Here is a 24,217-nt window from a genome sequence, read left to right as displayed (position 1 = left end):
ATGATGATTCCACCATTAAAAAAAACAATAAGTTGTTTTCACTAGACGCTTGGGAAGGATAATTGGGTTGGCTTCTAGTTTTGTCAATATTTTTTGGACCAATGTGTTTACCCACTAGCGGCTTTAATTTCATCCCAAATTCTCCAAATTGTCCTTAAAATCCTTGTCGATTAGAGACTACTTGAGCATCTAAATTAAGCATCTGCGACTTTATGTTCGTCCCTGGGATGGTATTGAACTTCATATTCAAATCCCAATTGTTTTCCAACCTGCTTTTGTACCTCAAAGGTAACAATTTATTGCTCCATAAGGTGCTTGAGTGGTTATTGGTCGTTGATTATACAAATTTTTCACCGAAGAATATAAGGTTCTCATACTCGCATCACCTCAGTGATCATGAACATCTTCTAACCATTGGTACTCCCTCCTTTATTCATGAGATCTAAAACTCTCAATAAATAGGCCAGAGGTTGTCTGGCTTGTGTCAACGCAGCTGCTATATCAATGTCACACGCATCATAGTGCACCTCGAATGTGAGATCAAAGTTTGGCATAGCAACCACTAAGGTGGCCTACATGGCTTATTTGGCAGCTTAAAAGGCGGCCCTATTCTCATTTGGCCAATGAAACTCCTCTTTCTCGAGTAGTCGGGTCAATGGCTTAGTAATTGTCCGATAATTCTTAACAGATTTTCAGGAGTCAATTAAACCCCAAAACCGGTAAAGCTCCATGAAATTTTTTAGAATTGGTCTTTTCCTAGTTGTCACTATCCTTTGGTCATCAAATTTTATTCCTTCACAAGAAATTTTGTGGCCATGCATTCCATTTTTCCTTGAAGAAAGGCATACTTAACTTTATGTAAAATGAAGGCTTTCCAATATCTTCAACTCTTGTTTCCAATGTTGTGTATGAATGCGCTGTAAATGGAACAAATGAGAATATCATCAAAACATACACGCACAAACCTTGGGGAAAATGGTTGGAATGGATGGCTTATGGGTGCTTAGAAGGTAGCGGTCACATTGCATAGACCAATGGCATCACCAAATATTTTTAGTGTCTAGAGTGGGTCTAAAAGGCGGTTTTGTGCACATTGGCCTCATGAGCTCAAACTTGATGGTGTCCAGACTGTAGATCTAATTTGGAAAAGAATCGAGTTCCTCCTGATTCATCAAGCGTGTCATCAATAGTAATTCTTGGGAACTTGTCCTTTACAGTGGATTTATTGAGCTTTTAGTAATTTGTTCAAAAGTGTCATGTGCCCTGTGCCATATGTCATCTTTCTATTTATTAGTGAGACCGGGGAGCTGAAAAGGCTTTGGCATGGGTGGTTCAAACATTGTCATAACATCTTGGTCACTTATCCCTCGATCTTCATATTTAAGAAATAACTGTACCTATAAGGTGATACATTGATAAGGTTACCTTATGCTTATGAAGTTATTGAATCAAAGATTCAAAGTAGATCATAACAAAGATTGTGATCCAAAAGCAAAATCTTGGAGGTTTGGATTTAAGATATCTATCCTCTTGTTGGTGTTGCTCTTGGAAGTCTCTATGGCCTACCGTCCATCCAAGCTCTTCATATTCCTTATATTCATGGGCTTAGGCTGCCACTTGGTTTGGCCCCTTTACTAGAGTTGGGCCATGGTGGACTTGATGCTTAGTCTTTACAACCCATAGAGGTGGTTGTTGGCAGCTTTCTCCATCTCATACACTATCTTCTCCTCAAAATATCTTCTTTGAGCATGGACACTCATTGACTCTTTCTGAGGATGAAATTACGAGGCTTGCATAGCTTGCACATGGCTCTTTGGTTGCTACTGTTAAGATTTTATATTTTGTACTAGTGGGCCCTATATGGATGTACATAAGCATAGGGGTTTTACACCAAAAAGTCTTAAGACTTAGTGGCTCAACCCCTATACCTATATATAAACCCATTACACTTCTATCACACAACCGATGTGGGACTATGTTTCCAACATCCTTCCTCAAGTTCAACTGGGTTATTTTTTTAGTTTGAACTTTCTCAGATTTGTACACCAGAGGCCTGTTTTTACCAGGACTTTTACACTACTTTGTGTCTCAAAGGTCCTACACACGACACATGGACTTGTACACCACTTGTGTCTCAAAGGTCCTTTTTTTCTTTTTCTTTTTTTAAATATATATATTGGGCTCCACTATATTTCTCTGATACCATGTTAAGATTTTATATTTTGTACTAATGGGTCCTATATGGGTGTTACATAAGCTTAGGGGTCTTACATCAAAAAGTCTCAAGACTTAGTGGCTCAACCCCTATACCTATATATAAACCCATTACACTTCTATCACACAATCGACGTGGGACTATATTTCCAACAGCTACTGTATTGCTGCTACCATGGCTGCCTGTATTATTAAATACATGGCTTCCTGTCATGGCTTGGAATAGTTGCTCTTTTGTCTAATTCTTTCCTCCAAAGCTTGGACTTAAAGGGTCTCAAGTGCTTGAGGATGCGTGTTTACCGCCTGCCATTGAGGTATTGATTGCTGAAGTTGATAGTTTGTGTGAAATAAAATGTGCTCTTCATGAGGAATTTCAAACGTGACACATCTCTCAATGAAAGCACCAATGTTGGAATCATGTGTCAATAACTACCCAAGGTATGAGCTCAACAAACCTATACCATGAAACTAGATTAAAAGAACTCTATTGCTATTAGAAACTATGAAACTACAATCACTATAACATTGGCTAAAAGATTGAATTACAAAAGCATAGGGCTTCCTTTCTTTTATAGCCAAAACTTTGCATGTAGGTCCCTCTAATTAAGATGCAAACTGCATGCAATTCTCTTTTGATTTCTTCCCCTGCATGCAATTTCATACAATTCTTCTTGATTCTTTCTCTTATTAGAAGTCCAGCCAATAAGATTATTTGTTTCTTCGAATTAGGATATCAACCATTATATGATTAACTTTTTTCCCAAATTAGGAGGATATCAATCATAGTATATATATATTTATATTTGTTGTACTCAGCTTCTTCTCCCACCTCATAATCTTCTATTGTTGGGCCTTGTAATGAGTCTTCTTGTGGACCTTAAACCATGTTCAACATATCAGAACTTGGGAGTTCTTATTTGTATTCATGCCTAATATTAAGTGTTGGTGTTACTGCTAGCAGAAAATGGTAAAATAAGAAAATGCCTTTGCTATTGTTTTCAATTGCCAATAAGCTTTGTAGTTTAAGCACTTTTAAGAATTTCTCATTGTTAATACATATCTTTTCACACAAAAAAGAGGCAATTTGCACTTTGAGCTAAAACCTAGATGCATACATGAAGATAGCTTGAAGAGTGTATCCGGAATTTTTTGTTAAATGTGATTCCTTGAAGAACAGTGTAAAATGACATTTAACAGACTTTTGGCTTGGTGTCTTTCACATGATTGTAAATGGGAACTGCCATTTTTCACTGCAATAAATATGTTTGTAAATTTTACCAGATGATCAGATTTCACCTGTCGAATCTGTGATCTTCCTGTTGGTTGTTAGCTTCCTTTTTGCCAGATACATTTTTTGTTACCATGTGTTGTTCAATGTTATGGCATGCCTTTGCTTCCCTTTTATTTATTATACTCTCTTTCAAGTAGCTCAAGCAAGTGGTGACGCACTCATGTTATTCTCACAAATCACCTTTCTTTTTTTTTTTCCAGCTTGGAGGAGTGTGGTCGGTACTTAGAGACCATAAAAGTTTATGAAAACAAACCTGCAGATAGTATTCGTGAGCAAATGGATACCGACTATCTATCAAGGGTACTTGGATTATTTCTCTATTTGATTGAAAGCCAGCTTAGGGCGTAAAATTAGTGCATATGGCATTCCGTTTTCATTAGGAAAAGTTATCTTGAATTTATGTGAACCAACAAAATCAATATTCATCATTTAAAAATAAAAAAAAATCTATTAGTATGCTTTTTAATTAGACTCCAATCTTTTACACCAGAGTTTCTATCATAGGAAAGTCTCAATTATATGTTCTTCTCAACTGGGAAAGGAAAAACCATCATTTTGATAATTGTTAATTTTGACCTAGTAATCAAATTTATATGCTTCTCCCAAATGCTAAAAACTGTCATTTTTGTTTGCCAAGATAACTTTCTGACTTCCTTTCAGGGTGTTCAGTGTTGTATGTTTGTCACTTAATCTCAACATGTAGCAAATCACAGTACAAAGCACCTCCTTCCTCTCTTGTACACAAATCTGTTGCAGAGTCTTTAATCATCAGTAAATGCCAAGATAATTTTTGTTTGCATAGCACTCACTAAAAGTATGTCCTCAGGTAATAGTATCCGTGTCCATCAGTTGCTTTGCTGTTTAGTTAATTTTCATGATCATTATATGCTGTCAAAAGTGTCTGGTCTTCTTCTTGAAACTGTTCAGTTTTTCTATTTTATGTTCCTATATTAATTTATTATAAACCACTTTTTGTTTTGTAGCTGACTCATGCACTGACAACTGTTCGACATGTTAATAAGACTGATGTTGTTACACTTGGCTCTGCTTTTGGGGTAAGCCTGATAATTTAGTCAAAACAAATATGCATGCTTATATCTGGTGTCGTATTCTTGAGACTCTTGCATATTGCTGTTGAGAAAAGAAGCCTCCTTTTTGAATTTGGGATGATTATGACTTCAGGAATTAACCCTTTTTTTGGGCTGCTTGTTCTGTTAAATCATTCACAAGAAGGCAGCATGACTGTTTTTTAAATCATCTATTTATAAGTGCTGGTCTTGTGAATGTGGGTTTCTACTAAACCAATTGTTATTTGCTTATTGCAGTCACTTTCAGGAATTATGGATTCTTCTATGGAAGATTTAGCTCGATGCCCTGGTATTGGTGAGCGAAAGGTAGTATGTCATATTTTGTGATTCAAGAAGTTAATCGTAGTTGTCTATCATCAAATTCTATATTTGGTTTGTTAATTTACTTGGTGCGTGTTATAGTTTCATCACCTTTCTTCTTTATAATATAATTTTTTTTTCCTTGTTGTTTTATTAGCATAATTTCCATTGCAAGTGTAGTTCCATAAAAGACATCATCAATTGTTTAGTTTAAGCATTTTGATGGCTTTTCTGATTCTAGTACTTTTCAGAATCATTCTTGAGATATGAACATCAAATATAATGGAATCTGACATCATAGGCAATGTTTTCGAGGATTTCTATTTTTTACACTGGTCATACGTATTAACCATGTGTCAACTTAAATGGTATATTTACATAAAAAATAAATAAATAAATAATTGAAGCATTAGAAAAGATCAGTAGCTTATGTTTTCACACAATTGCCAGGGTTGACTACAATTAGCTTTTAATTATAATTCTTAGGGAAGAGATCAGAAAGAATGCACATTAATCTTGACAAATAAATCTTTTACCCATGTTATTTGTGTAGTTAACAAGGATTGCTTGTTGGAGGTTCTTATTGGACCAAGTCGGCGCTTTGGCTCTCGTTTGGTGTGAATATGGACAGTTTTCTTTTAGGCATCAAAACTGTTTGAACCTGGTTCTTTTTCTCTAGCCTTTGAATACATGACTCAACCTTGTGTTCTATCCCTTAGTTGAGAATTTTCATTACACAGCATGTTGAGAGCCTTGTATTCTATCTTGTAGCTTGGATGGAGTTCTTTTAGCTTTTGTTTCATGAACTCGACTCATATTCTAATACGTAAGCTATGCTCAACCAGCACAAGGTCCAACCATTTCATATTGGTATCGGACCAGGTGCATACACAGGCACTGTTATTTTGATAAACTAGAGTCTAGACTTCTCAAATTCATTTCCCAACTGAATAATAACCATTGCTTTTTCCTTATGATTTAGAACATCTCTCAAGGTTACCATGTAGATGACAGCTCATTAGGGTTTGTGTAAAAAGTCTAGTTTGTATAAATAGCATTGCTAGATGTATGTGAATTCCCATGCACCTTACAAAGCATAGGCCCTTGTTCACTTTGGAGGCCTTCGTGTATTAATTTAAGTCTGTTTCTGCCAGCAGTATCACATTAAAGCCTTGTGTCAGCATACCGCTCTCGTGGCTTTTTCTTTATCCCCAGAACTCCTTAAGGAAATCTTAATTTTCTATTTACGAGTTCTGAATGTCAGCTGATTGCTTATTAGGATTTGATTTATTTGAAGAACCTCTTGATACCAATGTTGAGTTGTGCCACCATCAATACAATAAAGTTTTGTACTGTTCAATTTTTTTTCCAGGTAAAACGTCTTTACGATACATTCCATGAGCCATTTAAACGGGTGTCCAGCCGATGCTCTGTTGATGTGTCCGAAGCTCATGTCCGGGAGAAAGACACTGAAGAAGTGTTGCCCGGGAAAAGCAATGAGTTTAGTAGCAGAGGGCGAGAAGTTGGATGCAAGCAATGACAGTAAAGTTTCTAGTCCAAATGTGAGATCAGCATTGACTGCTGCTTTCGCCAAATACGCCGACAAAGTACAAAAACCAGATCGGGGAGAAAGTACACAGTTGTAAGTCAGGATGGTGGTTTCCCATTCCCCTGACCCCCAACCCTCCAAAAGCTCGTATTAGAGTCTTGCTTGCAGAGAATGTGTTCATGCAGCAGAAATCTTTGTTCTACTTATTCCTGTAATGCTTCTGTTGCTTCTACGGTATATAATCATCTTAGCAGAAATCTTTGTTCCACTTATTCCTCTAATTCTTGGATTGGCTGGCATGAAATTTGGAGACTTCCGGTCATCCCGCGTATCAAGGTTCATATCTGGAAGCTTGCTCATGGCAAACTCTCCACTTATTCCTATCTTTATAATTTAAACATTGGTCGAAATAACCCATGCCCCCTTTGTGGGTTGGAACCTGAAACTGCTGTTCACCTATTCTGGTCCTGCCCTAAGATTCTTCTTTGCTGGCACGACCTGTTTGCTAAGATTAATTTACCTTCACATTTTATTGACTCTCTTAGCACAGGTGCTTGGCTTTTGACTATCAGTGACCCTTGGTCCAAAGCTCTTATTGCTACTATCTTATGGCTTATCTGGAAGCAACGTTGCAACCTTGTTTTTAGGAATGAACCTCTCAATACCAGTGTTATTCTCCCTCGGGCTTGGGCAATCTGTACAGACTTCAACAGACTAGCTACCAGGGAGTGTGCTCTTCTTAGCTCTAATTCTGGCTCCATTGTCATTTTTACTGATGCATCTTGGTCGGTGGACTCTTCGGCCGCTGGTTTAGGTTTCTTAATCCTCACTAATTCTAATCGTGTTTTAGCTGCATGCTCCAGGGGCATCTCCTCTTCCTCTCCCCTGCAGGCTAAGATTGCTGCTATCAACTTCGCCTTCAATACTTGCACTGATAATGGTTGGACGCCAAATATGGTTTTCTGTGACTGCCCAGGGGTGGCACAACTTCTGAATCATTTCAATATCAGCTTTGCTTGGCATGTCAACTCTGAGTTCCATCCCATGAGGAGAAACTCTGCGTTGTTCCCAAATGCTTCCATCCACACCATCTCCAGAGATCTTAATTCTTTTGCTGACACTCTTGCAAATTTCGGAAATCAAACCCTCACTCGTCTCTTTTTCTACAGGGGCTTTGATCGGCCATTTTGGATTGAGGAGCTTTGTTTGCTCCACAATCTTAGCTTTTGAGCCCTCTTTGTTTTTTGGTTTTCTTTTGTTTCTCTTTAGCTTCGTGCTCTCCTGTCAAGAGAATGTGTTCATGTAATTATTGTTAAATGATTTTCTTGATTTTGTGATAGAATTGTATCATAGATAAATTGGCAAGGAGTAATGTTATATTTACATGTCAGGTTTACTGAATGGGCTTTATTTGATGTCAAGTTAGCACTTTCCATCATCTTCACCATTTTTTTTTCCATAAATTTCAAATCTAAACTGTATAAATTATTTATACTCTAAAAATTATAAAACATTATATATTAAATTTTATGTAAAATCTTAAAAATTTAAATCTAAATACTATAGAATTATATACTTAAAATTTGAAAACCTTATATCTTAATATGTAAATCATAACCAGTAAAGTAGGAGTTTGTGATTTATAATTTATAATTTAGTGGGGAATTTTATTTTATTGTTTAGATAATATAAAAATTAAGTTTTTTTTTAAAGAAATAAAGGGGGAAATGTATTTTCTAAAAATATAATTACTTATTAGTAAGATAGATTGGTCTATGTTTTGGATTTAATATATATTTGCTCGGGAGTTTCCTGGGCATAAATTATAATCTGAATTTTCACCTACTTCCTAAAGTTGTGAAGTCACATAGCATTAAAAAATAAAATTTTATTTAGTCCCTCTAATATAGTTAGTTTGCCTATTTGATCCCTTCTAATATGATTTGTCCTAGGAGATTCTTCAATTTTAATATTTGAAAAATATAAATCCTCATAGATACCTCCAAAGAACAAATTATATTAGTGAGAGAGACTTATATTTCTCAAATATTAAAATAAAAGAATCTCCTAAAAACAAATTATATTAAACAGACCAAAAAAATACATTCACCATATTAAATGGACTAAATCAGATATCCTACCCATTCAAATTCAAAATCTACTTCTCAATTGGAAGTGGGGGCTTTGTTGAGAAGTAGACGCATCTGGTCCCAACCTCAAGCCACCCAACCCAAATACCCTATATATATTATTAATTGAAAAGAATGTTTTTTTTCTTTAACTTTAAAACATTTATTTGAGAGTTTTGTATAAAATTTTTTTTTAAAAAAAAAAACTCTTACAAAATGATTAATTCTTTCAAACCAAACAAATGGTGGCAAATTTGCTCTCATGTAAAACAGATTCTTCATGAGAAAAATTACATTACAAATTCTCAAAAATAGATACAACAGCCATCTGACTAATCAGTTTACTGACTGAAGATGGGCTGACATACTTATTAGACTAATCATTAATGAATACTCAAACAAACGGCCTGGTACATCGCAAGCCACTCCAAAGCAACAAACCAAGTATGTTCTATCAACATCAACACAAAGAAAAATAAAAATAAAAAAGACAACATAATTTATAAGCTGGCAATTGATCAAACATTCAAGTGCTGAGCCAAGCAAAGATGCGTCAAGCACAAAGCTTCTGCTGGTGCTTGCATCCATATCTTGACCAGCAAAAGAGAGTAGTCGCAAAAGATTTCCTCGCCAAGGATTGTATCGATAACTTATAGAGATTCTGTCTTGTGGCTTAGAAACTTTTCAAAGTCAGGTTTCCTCTTTTATCAAGTCATCATCGTCTTCTCGAGAACAAACTGCATTGAGCTGTTGCTGTAACTGGAGAGGAAGGGCAGGGAGGGTACAATGAGTACAATTGCCAAAATAACAGCTGGAATCAAGTATTTTGAAGGTCACCATTTCACATGATAAAATTAGAAGAATGATATACATGTCAAACTTTAGCTTTTAATTTATTGCAACATATTTATAAGTAGATTTGGCTATTTTTGTTAAGAAATCAATTATGAATAAAACATGTAACTCACCTGAAGGTGCTTTAGTTTTGCTGCAACCAATTCATCAGTTAAACTGTTCATCCTGCATAAAAAAGTGTTCATTTATTATAAATATAATCCTACTTCTTAAATGAGAAATGAGAAATTATAGCACTGTATCTAATTACAATTTTTTTCTACATTTTCTTTTTCTTTAGAAAAAAATGAACATAGATGAGCATGAAAGGGACTTTTGCATGCATGACCAACATTCTTCCCCAACAAACTTAATAACCAAACCAAGTACCTCAGAGTTAGTTCAGCACCTAGGCCAAGACATAATGTGAGTAAAACCCGATCAGAAGATGACACCCCAACCTAAAACTTCAGGTTTGTCTCTACCTAAGAAAGACACATAAAAATATGGACTCATTGAAATACCTTATTTCATTATACATGCCAATGAAATGCTGGATAATTATTTATTATAAGTCCCTTCTCACTCTCTTTTTGAGTTTGATGCAAAAGCAGGCTCAATTGACAAGAATTGAGGCACAAAGTCTATGCACAACACACTAAGCTCCTTTATATCTTTAGTAGGATGTGGAGAGTACAGAATGACTAAATTTAAAAATTCTGCTACAAGTGGAATGTTGTCAACTATTAATGCTGAAGGTTCAAGGTCCACTTCATTTTCTTAAGCATGTCCCTGGCAAGTGTGTGAAATCAGAAATCATTGTAATTTCCAAGGACATAAAACCCGTTCCAGATGTTTAATCAATGTCTTGTCAAGCACCTTTGTCCACAAATAACTTCAAAATTCTGCCCTTCTGCAAATGTCTACTCAGAAATGGCTGGTTTAAGATGAAATGGCATACCTGGCTTGCAGGTCTGCAATCTTGACAAGCAACAGGCGCTCCCTTTCAGAGGTTGCTGTTTCAACCTATCACAGATAATGACTTGGGATTTATTTAATTCACAAGCACTTAGCTTCACTTAACTTCTCTTTATTGTAGTTGAAACACCATAACATGCACATGTGCAGAATGAATAAAGTGAGTTCCATATTGTCTATAACATCCGTTTGAACTATAGAATAGAAAATGAAGTAGCTGAATCATAATAGGTGTTACACCTAAAAGCATTCGGTACAAAATTAAAAGCATATACACCAAGAAAAGCATATCATATGGTGCTTGATATTGTCTGCACATGGAAAACATGAAGTCGCTGTAATTTTTGGTACACATTCAGAATATTGCCAAAGGTCATCAAGTGTTTGGTGATATCAAACTTGCCAAAGGATCTGTATCTATATCTCTAATAAGATCATTATCTTGCAATGCTCAAATCAAATGACGCTAAACTTCAAAGTGAAGAAAATAACAAGTTAACCTAAAAACTAGATTCACTAAGCCCATCTTGCAATGCCATATGATTCATGTCAAACTTACAACTTAAATAGAGGTAACTCAGAAGCTCCAATTACACAGGAAAAAGGGGCTTTATTCAGAGACCTTAGCTCTAATCAGCGATTTCTCAGTGTGAAGGCTAATTCTGTGAGAGAATTGACAACAAGGAACATTACCTCAGTTCATGAATAGGATGTGATAGTTATAACTGACCGTGAAAGTGAGCTTTAAGTTTGTTCAGAGTTAGACATCTAACAGCCTAACCTAATGCATTCAAGAAGAGATCTAGAATCAGAAATATGGCAATAAATGAACAAGTTTTGAGGCCCAGATTCCTTGCAAGCCCGCCTAAGGGAGGTGCCATTCATTGTTTGGGCCCCAAGCTCAGCTTTAGGTATGTACAGATATTGCTTATTTTCTACTACACTGGAGATGCAATAACTTCAGAGAATGAAAAAGATATTGCTTACAAGCAAATCATTCTCCAGATTTGATACTTGGGAAGCCATTCCATTCTGAACTGCTGCAAATCATTCAGTGTGTCTCAGTACTGTTGCACATAATAATATTGTCACAAAGGGAAGAAATTAAGACTAACCATCAACAGCATCATTCTGCTGTAGTGTATTCAGCAAATTCACAAGGAGATCCTGAAAGTGAATCAGACAAGTTTTTGTCAATAAAGAAGTCCCTTAAATAGCAACATCCAACAAGAACATGATGCTTATCGGAAATATTCAATCTTTGCTTGAAAGTGCACAATAGTGAATTTTCAAATGTTCAGAAGACAATGGCTGTACTTGTTGAAAAGAAGTCTGCTGAAAAAGATTCTGAATGTGAGGCATGAGAACAGATGCATGTAGAGAATTGTTGCGTTCCTTCAGTTGCTGGCTGCCTGGCTGAAATGACAATAGCTTTGGCCAGTAAGTAATAATTTCATCTTAGAGCTCAATACAGAAGGCAATCGTATAAGCATCATCAGGAAATTATATGCTCCATCAACAGCACATTGACTTATGGGGAAAAAAAAATCATATTTTCTAAAATTGAATCATAAATCTCAAGCAAAATGTTCTTCAACAACAGTTACACAGTTATATTAAGGGTTGTACAGTTCTCAGGCAATTGATTCATAACTTACCATACATCAGAAACATCAAAATCCGGTACTCTGTACAGGAGATAATGAGCAGGTGTAGCAGACATCTCAACTAGTAGCAAAAAAACTTGTCATTCTTATAGCCATGCATCTACAGAAAAAAAAATGTATTATACTAGCTCTACGCATTTTTTTACACTATTTTTAGCAGTTATATTCCATATCCACAAGCATGCACGTTAATATCACTATATCTGATTTGAAAAACCTGTTGAAGGTTCAGCAATATCTTTTAATTCAACTTTCACGATAGTAAAATCTAAGACAATATTAAAGAAACCCAACATGTGTTCCCTTTCTTGTCTCCCACATGCCCTAATCAATGTTACTTGGATGAGGATGTGTTTGTCAAGCAGCCAAGCATGCTAAGGTGTTCAGCTAAAGAGATTAGGCAAACGTAGATATATTAAAAAGCTAAAACTATTATATGACCTGTTGCAAACTATATTCTTAGTTTGACTATGGCTATGATTTGTCCGATTAGAACCAGGGTTTCTTAATCACATCTGCATATATATATATATATATATATATATAACAGCCCGCTCTAATTTTCTTACATGCTTGATTGAGAGTGGTGAGAAATGGATAGTGGGGTTATCTCCTATTCATAATCTAGGCTCCATTCAACCTAAAAGTTTAAGTTGATAGGATGAAGACACCTAGGCTTATATATTCAATTCCATATTTTCCAAATTAACCAATGTGGACTATTAGTAAATCTAACATTCACATTTTATTTTTCTTCATTATCTTCTTTTTACTACTCTACACCTTAGCAGGTGACTGCAACTAATACATCACATACTATCCGACATGTCCCACTCACCTATGACATTTTACAGAAAGAATAGCATACTCAGGAACCAACATGGGCATATTTCTGAACCCTCAATACAACATATTCAGATAAGATTGGTCCTACATACACACCACAACAACCATGTTGCCTTTGAAGAATGTGTTGATCATCGATTCATCATTAACCAGAACAGAAGAATTTTCTAAAGGCTCCACTACCAACTACCTGAGTAAGCAAATTGGGTGGAAGCAATTGGATAGCAAGAGGGCTATTTGTGGCAAAGAGATTTGGACACAAACCCTGACATAAATTTAACTGTTGTTCTACCATGACAAGCAACATCAATAAAGTTCACCAATTATACTTAAATACTATTTCATGCTAAAATAGGCTGATCAACAATAACCCCAGATTTTGCCGCTTAGCTATCTTATTTGGCGTCAAACATAACCAGTTTACTCATTGAATAACAGTCACATGAAATTGCACACAGAAGCCCTTTAAAGAAACGCACAACCTTGATTCAAAATAAATTTAGTTTATTCTTCATATGAAAATAATAAGAACAAAATGAGGTAAATCAGCATACCAATTGTTTTGAATGGACAAGCCACTCACCCACACTGGCTGATTTTCTTAGTGAGGTCCCCTGAAAACCTCCAAAATTAGGAAGTGTTGAATAATGGAACTTGTAGGTAAACATTGCTCGTTAAAGGATGCCTACCTGGGATGGTCTTTGTGCAACTGTACAAAGTGGGATATCCTAAAATGCAGATCCATGTTTAGTGAAAACTGAATTTGATTTATTGTTCCAAAATTGAAACAAAATAAATAAAAGAAAACCTTAACCTTTACAAGATCTAAATGTTCGGATGTAACCGAAAAGCGGCCTTTTATTTGAATAACGTTGCCCTTTGACTTGTCCTCCAATGAATCTCCTATACCTCCTGAAGAACGTATAGGAGCAGATAAGCTGTTTGCAGAAGCACGGTTTGGGAGCATCAATGGGCCACTTAAGTTTGGAGATTTCCTCACATCTCGTCTTTTTTTATCTGTTGCGAGTTGAATGTCATTGTCAAACCTGATAAAATATAAGAGTGATCTCCTTTAATATTTCCCCTAAGAAGAAAAGCCTCAAAATTTAAAGCAAAATGATATATGGATCCAAACAAGAAGGAACTTAAATGGGTGTATAAAAACATTAACTGCATCAGAGTATATAAACGCCCTTTTTTCCAAATACAAATTTGTAAAAGAGACCAGGAAATGTCAGAAAATAAGGAAATAATAATGAGCAAAAGTATCTGCATAACACTGCTAGAGATTATCCATCAATAACATCTGATATAACTCTAAGTTGAAAAGAATAAAACCTTTCAGCACTCCAACTCTTGTCGGATGATGAATTATTGTGCACAGTACCAGGTAGTGGACCACTGTACGTTTGGTGCCTTTTTCCAACTTCATTCTTCCAGTGGTTGGGCTCCGTACTCTGCTTTGATGTTGATGGTAAAGGATCATCTTTAAATCTGTTTTCATAATCAACCCTTTCGTGACTACTAGAATCCATTATATCTGCTTCAACAGATTTCATCTTTGGTATCCAAGCCCCTAGCCATTGGCTCTTCCATGGCACAATTATTTCCCCTGAAAAAGAGAAGTAAAAAACTTACATCAAAAGAGTCTGCCTAACATGCAGATTAAGCTGCAGCAGCATGTTCAAGAAAAAAGAGCATTCCCTTGCACAAGAGTACAGCTAAATAACCTAACTTGACTTCACCATCAAGTAAATTGACACTTATAACACAACTTATTTATTTCACGAAGAGTGAACTTTTTAATCAAAACCTTCAGTTAACAGTAAAGTTGGAAAACAGGTGATAATGTAACTTGATAGATTACTTTTAGCCAATTTGACAGTGTTAGGGTGAGACAGATCAATTAGTGTTAAGGTCATAGGTTCAATGGAAATATTTAAAAACCAGACTGAGATGGAACTGAAAAATATGAAATGTCATAATATCTGAAGCCTGTAACTCCATAATGCAAATAGCAATGTAGTTGGAAAACTCTTAAGTCTTAACAGTATAAAAAGCAAAAATGGTGCCGCCTTGAATTGCTTTGCAAATAGAAGAATTCCTAATTTTTTTTTTACAGTTATAGTCCGTAAGGAGTAAACATATTTTTTTTCTTTCTTTTTTGACGAATGTTGACAAGGCACCTTTTTTTTTTTGGCACAATCACTCCTCAAATCATCAAGACCTCTCACATAGGGAGGGGGTGTCTTGCCAACTCTTTTATTGGAAGGTTAGTAGGAGGAAACACATTTAAATACTATATGTCAAACAAGAAGCTAGTTATTAATTGCAGCAAAACAAATAACATCCAAATGAGCAGGACAACTTACTTATATTGACTTTCATCAGTAAATATTGATTGCCCATGACTAAATGTGGAATCACATGAACTCTGCCAATGTATACAAGCATCTATTAGTGAACTCAGTCACTGGGGAAAATCAAAGGGTCCACACCAAAATAGCAACAACCTTATTATTAAAAAATAATTTTGGTCCCTTATCATCCTCTTTTGTTCTAGGAAGGTCCTCATCATCTTCAATCTGCAAGAAAGATTAAAGAGAAACTCAATTTTCCAATTGCAAATATATTGAAAATTAAAAAAGAAATCAATATAGATAGTAAGAATTATATAGAAGTGATATTGAGAGAGAAAAAAAAAGGAAAGAATATGCTGGTACCATTGCTGCTTGGGCTTTCAGATCTTCAACATCAAAGTTCCATGCACTAACACCCCTTTGGTACTCACTCTGTCATATTACCCAAATCATGCATTTGAAATTAAAACAGTGAGAATTTTTACGCATTTTCAATAGCAGACCAACATCAATTGATTGAAAGTAATTTTTTTTTTCCTTCCCTTCCAGATTAAGTACCAAAAGCATGGTTTTAGGAGGAAGGCACATTGGAACACAACATAATGATATTTTATTTCTTACATGTTTTGTTTTATTGTTCGATTCAAATATACGGGTTGGCTGGTGAGTAAGAGTGTTTAATGGAATCTTTTGAAATTTGGTTTGGGAAGAAACTTTTATATAAGTTGACCACGCCTTAATTAATGCTAATCAAAATAAATATTTTAACGTTAAAGTTTAATTTTTAATTAATAATAGATATTTAATAATATTACTACATTTTAAAAAATTAATTAATAACTATCTTTATTTAATAATTAAATATTATTTTAAAAAAGGACTGATGTGATAACTTTTGAGTGTTTGGGGCAGCTCACCAACCAAACACCCCTACAGTGTTTATATTATGTAGTAAGGATCATTTCTGCAAATAACTTTCCATAATCAAAGACATGATAAGGCAGCCCTTGCACACAGGTAAACTGGCCCATGTTCATGGCCTCTCACTGGAGACATGAGCTGGTAAAATAAGCAGCAAATCCTCACTAGTTTGACAATTTTACGTTGTACAGAGATATTCCTTGAAAGCCAACAGGATCAAAGAAAAAGGGAACTGCTATGGCCTAAGTAGATCAAAGAAAAAGGGAACTGGTAGTGAATTATAATTTATATCTCATAGAAATGTAAATGCCAAAAAGTCCTAATTCAGAACTAACTGGCTGCCAGAACTCAATCTTTCCATGAGCATCAGTGCATGGCCTAATGTCCAAATGCACCAAACTAGAAAGTTAAAAATAGGTTAAGAACTACTGCAGCTTATAATGTGGTAGCAGATTTTATAAACATCCAACTGGTTAGCAGGCATGCAATGCATGTTTCAGCATCTATTTCAAGATTTGTTAAATGAAGGCTACTATGAAATTTCATCAGCATCACATAACAAGGATAAGCTAATGGTGCTAATCAAGCATCATATTACAGCAATATTGTTCAACAGAAATGAAGAACCACAACATGACCACATATTCAGGGGATAGACTAAGAGAAACCTGTGATAATGCTTCCTGTTCTGCAGAAGGCATCTTTTTGAGAGCTAATTGTGCTGCATCTTTTAACTGCACAAGAAGAGAATCTTCAATACAAATTTACAAATGGCTTAGCAACAGCAAAAGATATAAATGGCATGTGCTCTGAAGTGGTTGCAGACCTGAAGAGCCTTTACACGATCCCAGAGTGGTGGCAAGTCAGCTAGAATACTTTTTAAGGACAGCTCCGAAGGCTTTGCTTGTTTGAAAAATGAATGCTTTAATAATTTCTCTGCAGTTGGCCTTTTCGTTTGATCTTTCACCAAACACATAGCAACCACTTCCTTGAATGACTGATAACAACTGGAAATCCTTAGTTAGGAAAAGAAATATACATCATGCATTAAATGACTATATATCCCAAAATTCAAGAAAAAAAAAACTCAAATCATTAGAAAAGTGAGACGTGCACCTCAAAATCCTCTATTTGCATGAAAGAACTTTATAAATTTATTACTTTTGGAAGCAGAAAGAAGAGTAATACCTTTGAGAATTTTTTGTCACGTTCATAGTCAAGTCCAGGAGGAGCATTTTGGAGGGTCATCAAAAGAATCTATATTCAAGTAGAAGACTATATCAGAAAACTTTAGCCCATTATAGCCCGTTGTCTGCTGCACTAAGAACACTTATTAACACAAATAAATACATATCAACCACAAGAAATTTTCATTAATAACGAAGAGAAAAAATTTACCTTGTTCTCACTAAAATTTAAAGAACAGGGAAAGTTACAAATGGTATAAAATTTCAAACTAATTAAAAAAATATATATATATATGTAATTGCCCTTAATGTGACTGGGTCCTTACTAGTAACTCCAAATGTTTTACTGTCATTGTTAACAGGTTTTATAAGCAAGTGAATTATAATTTTGAAAGGAAAACTACTTTGGTGGCGTTTGATTGGATGTAATTCTAAATACAGTGGATTTTCAATTACAATGGAACTGAAAATACTTGGTTTTCAAAATACAGTGCAATCAAATCTTGTGTTTGGTCGGATGTAATTGGGATTACTGTATTATAAAATTTTATGTTTGATTGAAGGGATTTATAAATGTAGTTGAGGTATATAATCACCTTAGGTGAAATTACCCCTAAGATTTTAGATATTTTCATATATTACAAAACAAAATCAAGAATTAAATCTAACACTAATCGGATATTAATTGAACTTTATTATTAAATTAATTACTGGACACATTAGTTTATACTAAAAATTATAAATTTAATTATTACATGATTTATTTTAGTTATTTATTATTATTATTATTAAAAAAATATTATGGAAAATATTGAGAAACTATGTGCCCAAAAAATGAGAGGAACGGGAAGATAAATTTATGAAAAAATTAGGATCATGCTTGCAACCATCACTGTTGCTCCTTGCTCTCCACCCTTGAATGCACGCACCCCACCCGTCCACTATCTCTTCCCTTCTAAACTCCAAAGTTTGCCCTCGATTGGAACTTTATATATATTCTCAGAAAACCCAAGAGATTTGGGAAGATAGTATGTGAGAGAAAACCCAGATCAAACATGATAGTGGATCTCTGGAAGCTTTTTGTTGAAGCGCGGTGGCAAGGATCAGATGTGGATATGAAGCACAACGGCAGGGGATCAGCTGTGGATGTTCGAAGGTCCGCATTGAAGTGCAATTAATGAGGATTGGATGAGGATCACCGGAAGGAACATGTTGAAGCGCGGCGTTCAGGAAAAAGATGAGATTACCCCTGAGGCCAGTGGATGATCACGTGCAAGATTCCCACAAGGAGGATTTGGTTTTACGACCAAATAAAACCAAATCCACTATCCGTACGTTTTGAAAGCATTTGAAGTTACATTGAGAAAATGCAATTCATTGAAACAAAAGATTTTAGTCTTTTAATGTATTTGGAGTTACATGTAACTCCAAATACTAAGAAACAAACACCACCTTTAAGATTAAAGCGTTGTGTTCAAATTGCAGTGCTCTCAAAAGATAGGTCTTACATATCTGTTCAACCAATCCAAACAAATAAACTTTGGTGAAAGTGCACCCACGGTTCTTTAATCTTCCCTGAAAATGTATTTCACCATAAAAATTCGAGATATCATGTAGGGCTAGTTTGGTTGGTCCAACTCTCCAAACAAACAACCTTTAAGTTATTCTATTCATCTTTTTTATAAAACATAATTAATTTTTACAAAAATATTAATATTAATAAATAATTATCATTACATAATAAAATAAATAAAGTTTGAAATATTTATTTTAATTAGTTTTAATAAAGTCAAAGTGTAGTAAACATATATAAAAAATTTCCCAATAAAACAATTCTCAGAAGAAATTCCCTCACACTCTAGCTCCCAACCAAATAAAACCATAGTGATATAAATATACTATAATCACTAAGGATGTAATTAGTTCATAGGAAATCGAGAAGGACCTGACCTATCCTTTTGTAAGTCAAAAGTTTTTTAAGTCATCTAAGCTCTCAGAAGTTTAACATTTTGGTAATTCTGAAGTGTGCCTGAGAATGTGGGTGTATGCATGATTACAAATTCAATTCTTCCAAAACAATCATTCTTTTGCTGCATTACGCATTATTAATAATTCAAAATCTTTTAATGTATAATTTTGAGGAAGTCCTAGATTCTGATCTTATTTTTTCTGGTCTGGTCTTCCTTTCAACTTCAGGAAAGGACAGATGCCATGTTAACAACTATTTTAAGAGTCCTCATTTTCTAAGCACAACCAACATTAATCAGACCGTTGAAAATTTAAACTTCCTAATGACCTAACACTCACAAAGTAGCACCAATGTCACAATCACGAATTTCCAAGTGTTCATGTGGGTGGGCTAAACACATCCTGAGTAGAAGAACAACAAGCTCTGAGGGTAAGTTGGAGATGGAAGCAATAATTGGTGCTAACAAGGCTTTTAGAATAGATAGTAAAGAACAATATAAAACTAAAGATTGAATTAAAAAAAGAATTCACTGCCTTGCAGTCTTAAAGATCAGTAAGTATCAAATATGACACAAAGCAAATTTGTAAGATGGCACATAGTTTTTCCTTTTAGTTTCATCTATAGTACATGCCCCATAGCACACTATTAATAACTGAAAACACTAGAAAACTAAAGACCATACCTTCATTGGAGGATATTTTGAAAAAGGAGCATGACCATGAGCTAACTCCAGAGCCGTTATTCCAAATGACCATATATCAGCTCTGAAAAATATCGATAGATGAGGCACTGTTGTTGTAAGCATTGTGACAAATACCCATTTTCATAAATAATATCAAAGAGTCAATATTTCGTTTCCGCCTCAAATGAAAAAGAAGGTATAAAGCAGTTTCACAAAATTTGTACCTCTAGACATCAAAAGACCATAAGGCAACGACAGTGATAACAAAATAATATATCCACAATTAAATATGCTGCTTCTCTAATTCAATCAAGAAGTGGCTCATGACCAACACAGACACAGACTTCATCAAATTATATTGTGCGCATTATTTTCTAAAGGCTAGTAAAACTCACTTGAAATCATATCCACTTTCAGGCTGCAAGACCTCTGGAGCCATCCTGCACAAAGAAGGGCTATTAAATTTGGTGTTGAGTAACACTCCAAAAAGCTCACATTCATCTAAAAAGCACACTTTACAGAAAATTGATGCAAATTGGAACAGCATCTCACCAACATGGAGTCCCCACAAATGTATTTCTTAAGCGTTGCCTATCACCTTTATCGAACATGCATGCTGAAACACCAAAGTCACCAAGTTTCACCCGACCAGAACTATCAAGAAGAATGTTCCCAGCCTGAAACAACAGAGATCCAATGAGAAAAAAATATGGAAACATAATCAGAGTAAAACAGTACAACAAATTTGAAATTTAACCTTGACATCCCGATGTATGTGCCCATGTTTATGAAGATACTCCAAAGCTATAAGAGTCTCTTTCAGGATAGATCTAATGATAGACTCCTCAAATCCATCTTGATAAGCTATCTTCATCAGATGAAAACATGAGCCCTCTGCCATAAATGGCATCACAACCCAAAGGTAGCTATCAACAACAAATGAACAGCATGCCCGTATTATGTTAGGGTGTTCTATCAAGCTCATGGTTTGAGCTTCCCTTCGGATGTCATCCTGCAGAGCATACCATTCATCAGCATAAAGGATAGCAACCAAACATCATTCAAGCCACATAGATAAACACATCAATTGTTTCATATTATGTGCAATATAAATAAATACTAATATCATTCATATTTATGGGCAAGTCTAAAGAAATGCAGTTCTCTTTTTCTTTTTTTTTTTCCTTTTTTTTATTTTTTGACCAGCAATTTTCTTTAGTCTTTTTTGTTTTCTGAGTGTATGTGTGCACGCGCACAGGGCACATCCACCTCTAGGCAAAATTAGCCTTGTATGAAAGTTTGTATAACAATGTCCTATCTGTATGGAGAAGAGTCAGAAGACTTTTCCAAATGATAAGAGAGCTCTAGCCCCAACTGAAGGAAAAAAAAAGATGGAAAATATATGAAAACAATGTTTAAGCATGTGTTTGGTAACTTCAGTAATAAAACTGGGATTAGAAATAATGAACCACCCTAGTTTCACACACACTTCATTTTTTGTATGAACAGAATATCATGACCCAAAATCTCTCCCATACATACTGAAGTCTTCGTCCAACTGAAGGCATTATGGCCTATGGGTCATCTGGATTCATAAGTCACCCCACTTAGGAAGCACATAGGACATGGTGTAAGAATTGTTGGCCAACATGAACGCGACATAACGTTGACAATAAACAGTAATACAACAAGTAGCCTTTAGCTGCAACCCCACCTCAACCTACCTGGCTACTCATTAAGATGTCTTTTAAGAAAATATACCTTTCCAACATCCCACAGAACCAATTTTCCGCAAGAACTAAGAAGTTCTCAATCAAGATATAAAATAGGCAAATGGTTGTGTATTTTTGTAGTCAGGTTCTTTCTTTGTCATATTGGAAGGTATAATTTCACTTTGGATTCACATACAATTGAGAAAATATTTTAGGTAATAGACAAGAGGTTGCGAGTTCTCATGAACAATCCAACGCCAAATACAATTAGTTGCTGGGAAGCAAAAGCATCACATTTCAAGAGGGGAATATAGTGGACAACTAGAAGAATTCTCTCCACCTTAATGAAAAAATGAGACAACAAAAACTCGAGACATCTGTCATAAAAAGTGAGTGGATAACTGTGCAATAGTTACCAAACTAGCAAACTCCTAGACGACTTTGTAATAATAAATACATACATATTCAGTGAAGGGTTAAGTAAGCATAATTTAGTGAAAAACCAAAGCGCAATTATAAGCAAGTTAAGGAGACTAATACAAACAACCAAGATGAGCTTGTAGGGCATTGGCAAATAAAGATGCTGATGCAACAGGCCTGAGTGTGAAAAGTCAGATGCAAATAGTATTCCAAGAATGAATCTAAGTGCATAGAATCATGAATACCACTCTATTCCTAGAACTTCCGCATGAGATACAGGAAACTTTGGGGCAACATGTCTTTGCCTTGAGCTCATTATCCAGACAAGATCACTACTGAGTCTGCAGTGAGATAGATCGAAACAAAATTAATTTCTATCAGATGTAGAGGCACTTAAGCTCTTGGTAAAGACTCCTCTTCAAATGTACCATTCTATCTTTATATAAAACTGGAAATTCTGTTCTACTGTCATCTCTTACAGTTTGTATGTTTTTTTTTCCAAATTATCAGGGACTGTAAATAGAAATCATGAGCCATAGTATGGAGACCTAAGAACAACATAAGTTTCAAACTTTCAAGTATTTGAAGATCTTCTAGTTTTCCCAGGCTGAATGAGGATTCTCAAAACAATTCAGACTTGTAACTCCTCTACAAGCCCAAAACCGATGTGGCATAGAACTAAATTCATACACAATTCATAAGCATGAAAAGGATCACAAACTAACATCAATTCACAACAATCACCACCAAGGCAGAGACTTCAGACGTCCAAAACAACAAAGTCAAACAGCGAAGCAGATCCAAATCGCAATCTCATCAAGCACCAACCCCCCGCAAAAAAAAAAATAAATAAATAAATAAATAAATATTCAAACATCACAGCGAGATTAACTATCAAACCAATCAAGATCCAAGAATTCAACCCAAAAAAAAAATTTATAAATAAAAAAAAGACCAAAAACAAGCCAAGAACAGTAGAGAGAGAGAGAGAAGAGACCAGATTACTATTGCAGCGATCAAGATCGAGGCACTTGACGGCGAGAAGCTCGTTGGTGGGCAAGTAGATGGCCCGGTAGACGGTAGCACTGGCGCCATGGCCGACCTCTTCGAGCAAGCGATAGTCATCAGGCGACGCCGAGTAGCTCCTCTTCTTCGCTCCTCTCCCCATTCCCATCTCTTTGCCAAACCCTCGTTGACCGCAGTCGCAAGCCGAAGAAGAAGCTTCAAGAGCTGCAGTGAAAACCAAGAAAGAGAAAGAGAAAGAGAGAGATTTGAAGGCGAGTTTGAAGGCGAAAGAAGCGAGAGAGGGAGGAGGAGATGCCGAGGGGATGATGACGTGGCAAGCACGAGGGAGACGTTTGGAGACCAGCGCGCGTGGGTCCGTACAACACGGGACCGCGAAATGTGGGACCCTCTGGTGTGTCAGATTATGGATTTCTATTTTTCGTTTTTTTTTATGGATTTAGACATGAGAATCAGGTTTTTTTAGATTTTTTAATTAGTTCCTTTATTTTTGAAAATATATGAACTAATTAGATCATTTTCAAAAAAAATTAAATTGATTTATTTTTAAAAGTAAATGAACTAGTTGACAAAGATTTCGAATAGAAAGTGACCAGTAGAGTACGATTTAAATATTATACATTTTTTTTTTTATTTATTTAAAAATAAAAATAAAAATAAAGGTAAGAACAAGATTAGATAAATATTTGTAATATTTTTCTTTTCAAGTGATGGCTAATGTCCAAAATAAAAAGTAGTTTTATTCATCGGTGTGTTTAGCTTAGTCTTGTGTAGCACAGACGTGAAAATAATGAAATCGTATTTCTATGAATTTATTAATTTTTTTTATAAAGCCATCCAATGTTGAAAAATATGATGATTTAACAACCTTTAAAAATTTATTATATGGAGCGAACTAACATCGAGCAATTAAAATCTATTTGTGACAAATATGTTATATCAGTAAAATAGTATTTGAACAATGCTTTACAATATCAAGTAGTTCACGACCAAGTGAAGTGTGCTATAGTTGAAGTGAGAATTCACTGGGCTATCTTATGCAACTCA

At 35.2% G+C, this 24,217-nt stretch overlaps 3 protein-coding genes across 3 annotated transcripts in view; 2 read left to right on the top strand and 1 right to left on the bottom strand.

Moving 5' to 3' along the window:
* The window catches only part of LOC120279250 (DNA excision repair protein ERCC-1), a 70,865-nt gene extending 64,289 nt beyond the window's left edge, over window positions 1–6,576 (top strand). The window contains 5 exon segments of the mRNA XM_039286127.1: window positions 3,706–3,805; window positions 4,489–4,560; window positions 4,831–4,899; window positions 6,266–6,390; window positions 6,392–6,576. Coding sequence (XP_039142061.1) covers window positions 3,706–3,805; window positions 4,489–4,560; window positions 4,831–4,899; window positions 6,266–6,390; window positions 6,392–6,539 — 514 coding nt within the window. The 3' untranslated portion in view covers window positions 6,540–6,576.
* Window positions 6,577–6,613: 37 nt separating this feature from the next.
* Window positions 6,614–7,672, top strand: LOC120278609. The gene has a single exon (XM_039285351.1). The coding sequence runs from the start codon at window positions 6,614–6,616 to the stop codon at window positions 7,670–7,672; it is 1,059 nt and encodes a 352-aa protein (XP_039141285.1).
* Window positions 7,673–8,814: 1,142 nt separating this feature from the next.
* On the bottom strand, window positions 8,815–23,466 carry LOC120278608 (probable serine/threonine-protein kinase DDB_G0284251). Its single transcript, XM_039285350.1, has 22 exons — window positions 23,145–23,466; window positions 20,773–21,027; window positions 20,568–20,692; window positions 20,411–20,455; window positions 20,016–20,097; window positions 17,366–17,434; window positions 17,004–17,174; window positions 16,846–16,911; window positions 15,620–15,688; window positions 15,410–15,481; window positions 15,269–15,330; window positions 14,764–14,858; window positions 14,235–14,508; window positions 13,711–13,942; window positions 13,586–13,624; window positions 13,451–13,510; window positions 11,701–11,799; window positions 11,499–11,550; window positions 11,371–11,423; window positions 10,367–10,431; window positions 9,540–9,591; window positions 8,815–9,330 (listed from the first exon to the last, which is right to left on the bottom strand). The coding sequence occupies exons 1-22, from the start codon at window positions 23,319–23,321 to the stop codon at window positions 9,262–9,264; spliced, it is 2,283 nt and encodes a 760-aa protein (XP_039141284.1). The 5' UTR covers window positions 23,322–23,466; the 3' UTR covers window positions 8,815–9,261.
* Window positions 23,467–24,217: the final 751 nt, after the last annotated feature.

This window comes from Dioscorea cayenensis, chromosome 16 (assembly GCF_009730915.1).
Source record: "Dioscorea cayenensis subsp. rotundata cultivar TDr96_F1 chromosome 16, TDr96_F1_v2_PseudoChromosome.rev07_lg8_w22 25.fasta, whole genome shotgun sequence".
NCBI lineage: Eukaryota > Viridiplantae > Streptophyta > Magnoliopsida > Dioscoreales > Dioscoreaceae > Dioscorea > Dioscorea cayenensis.
The sequence above is the reverse complement of the archived record's forward strand: the minus strand, read 5'-3'. Positions and strand labels throughout refer to the sequence as shown.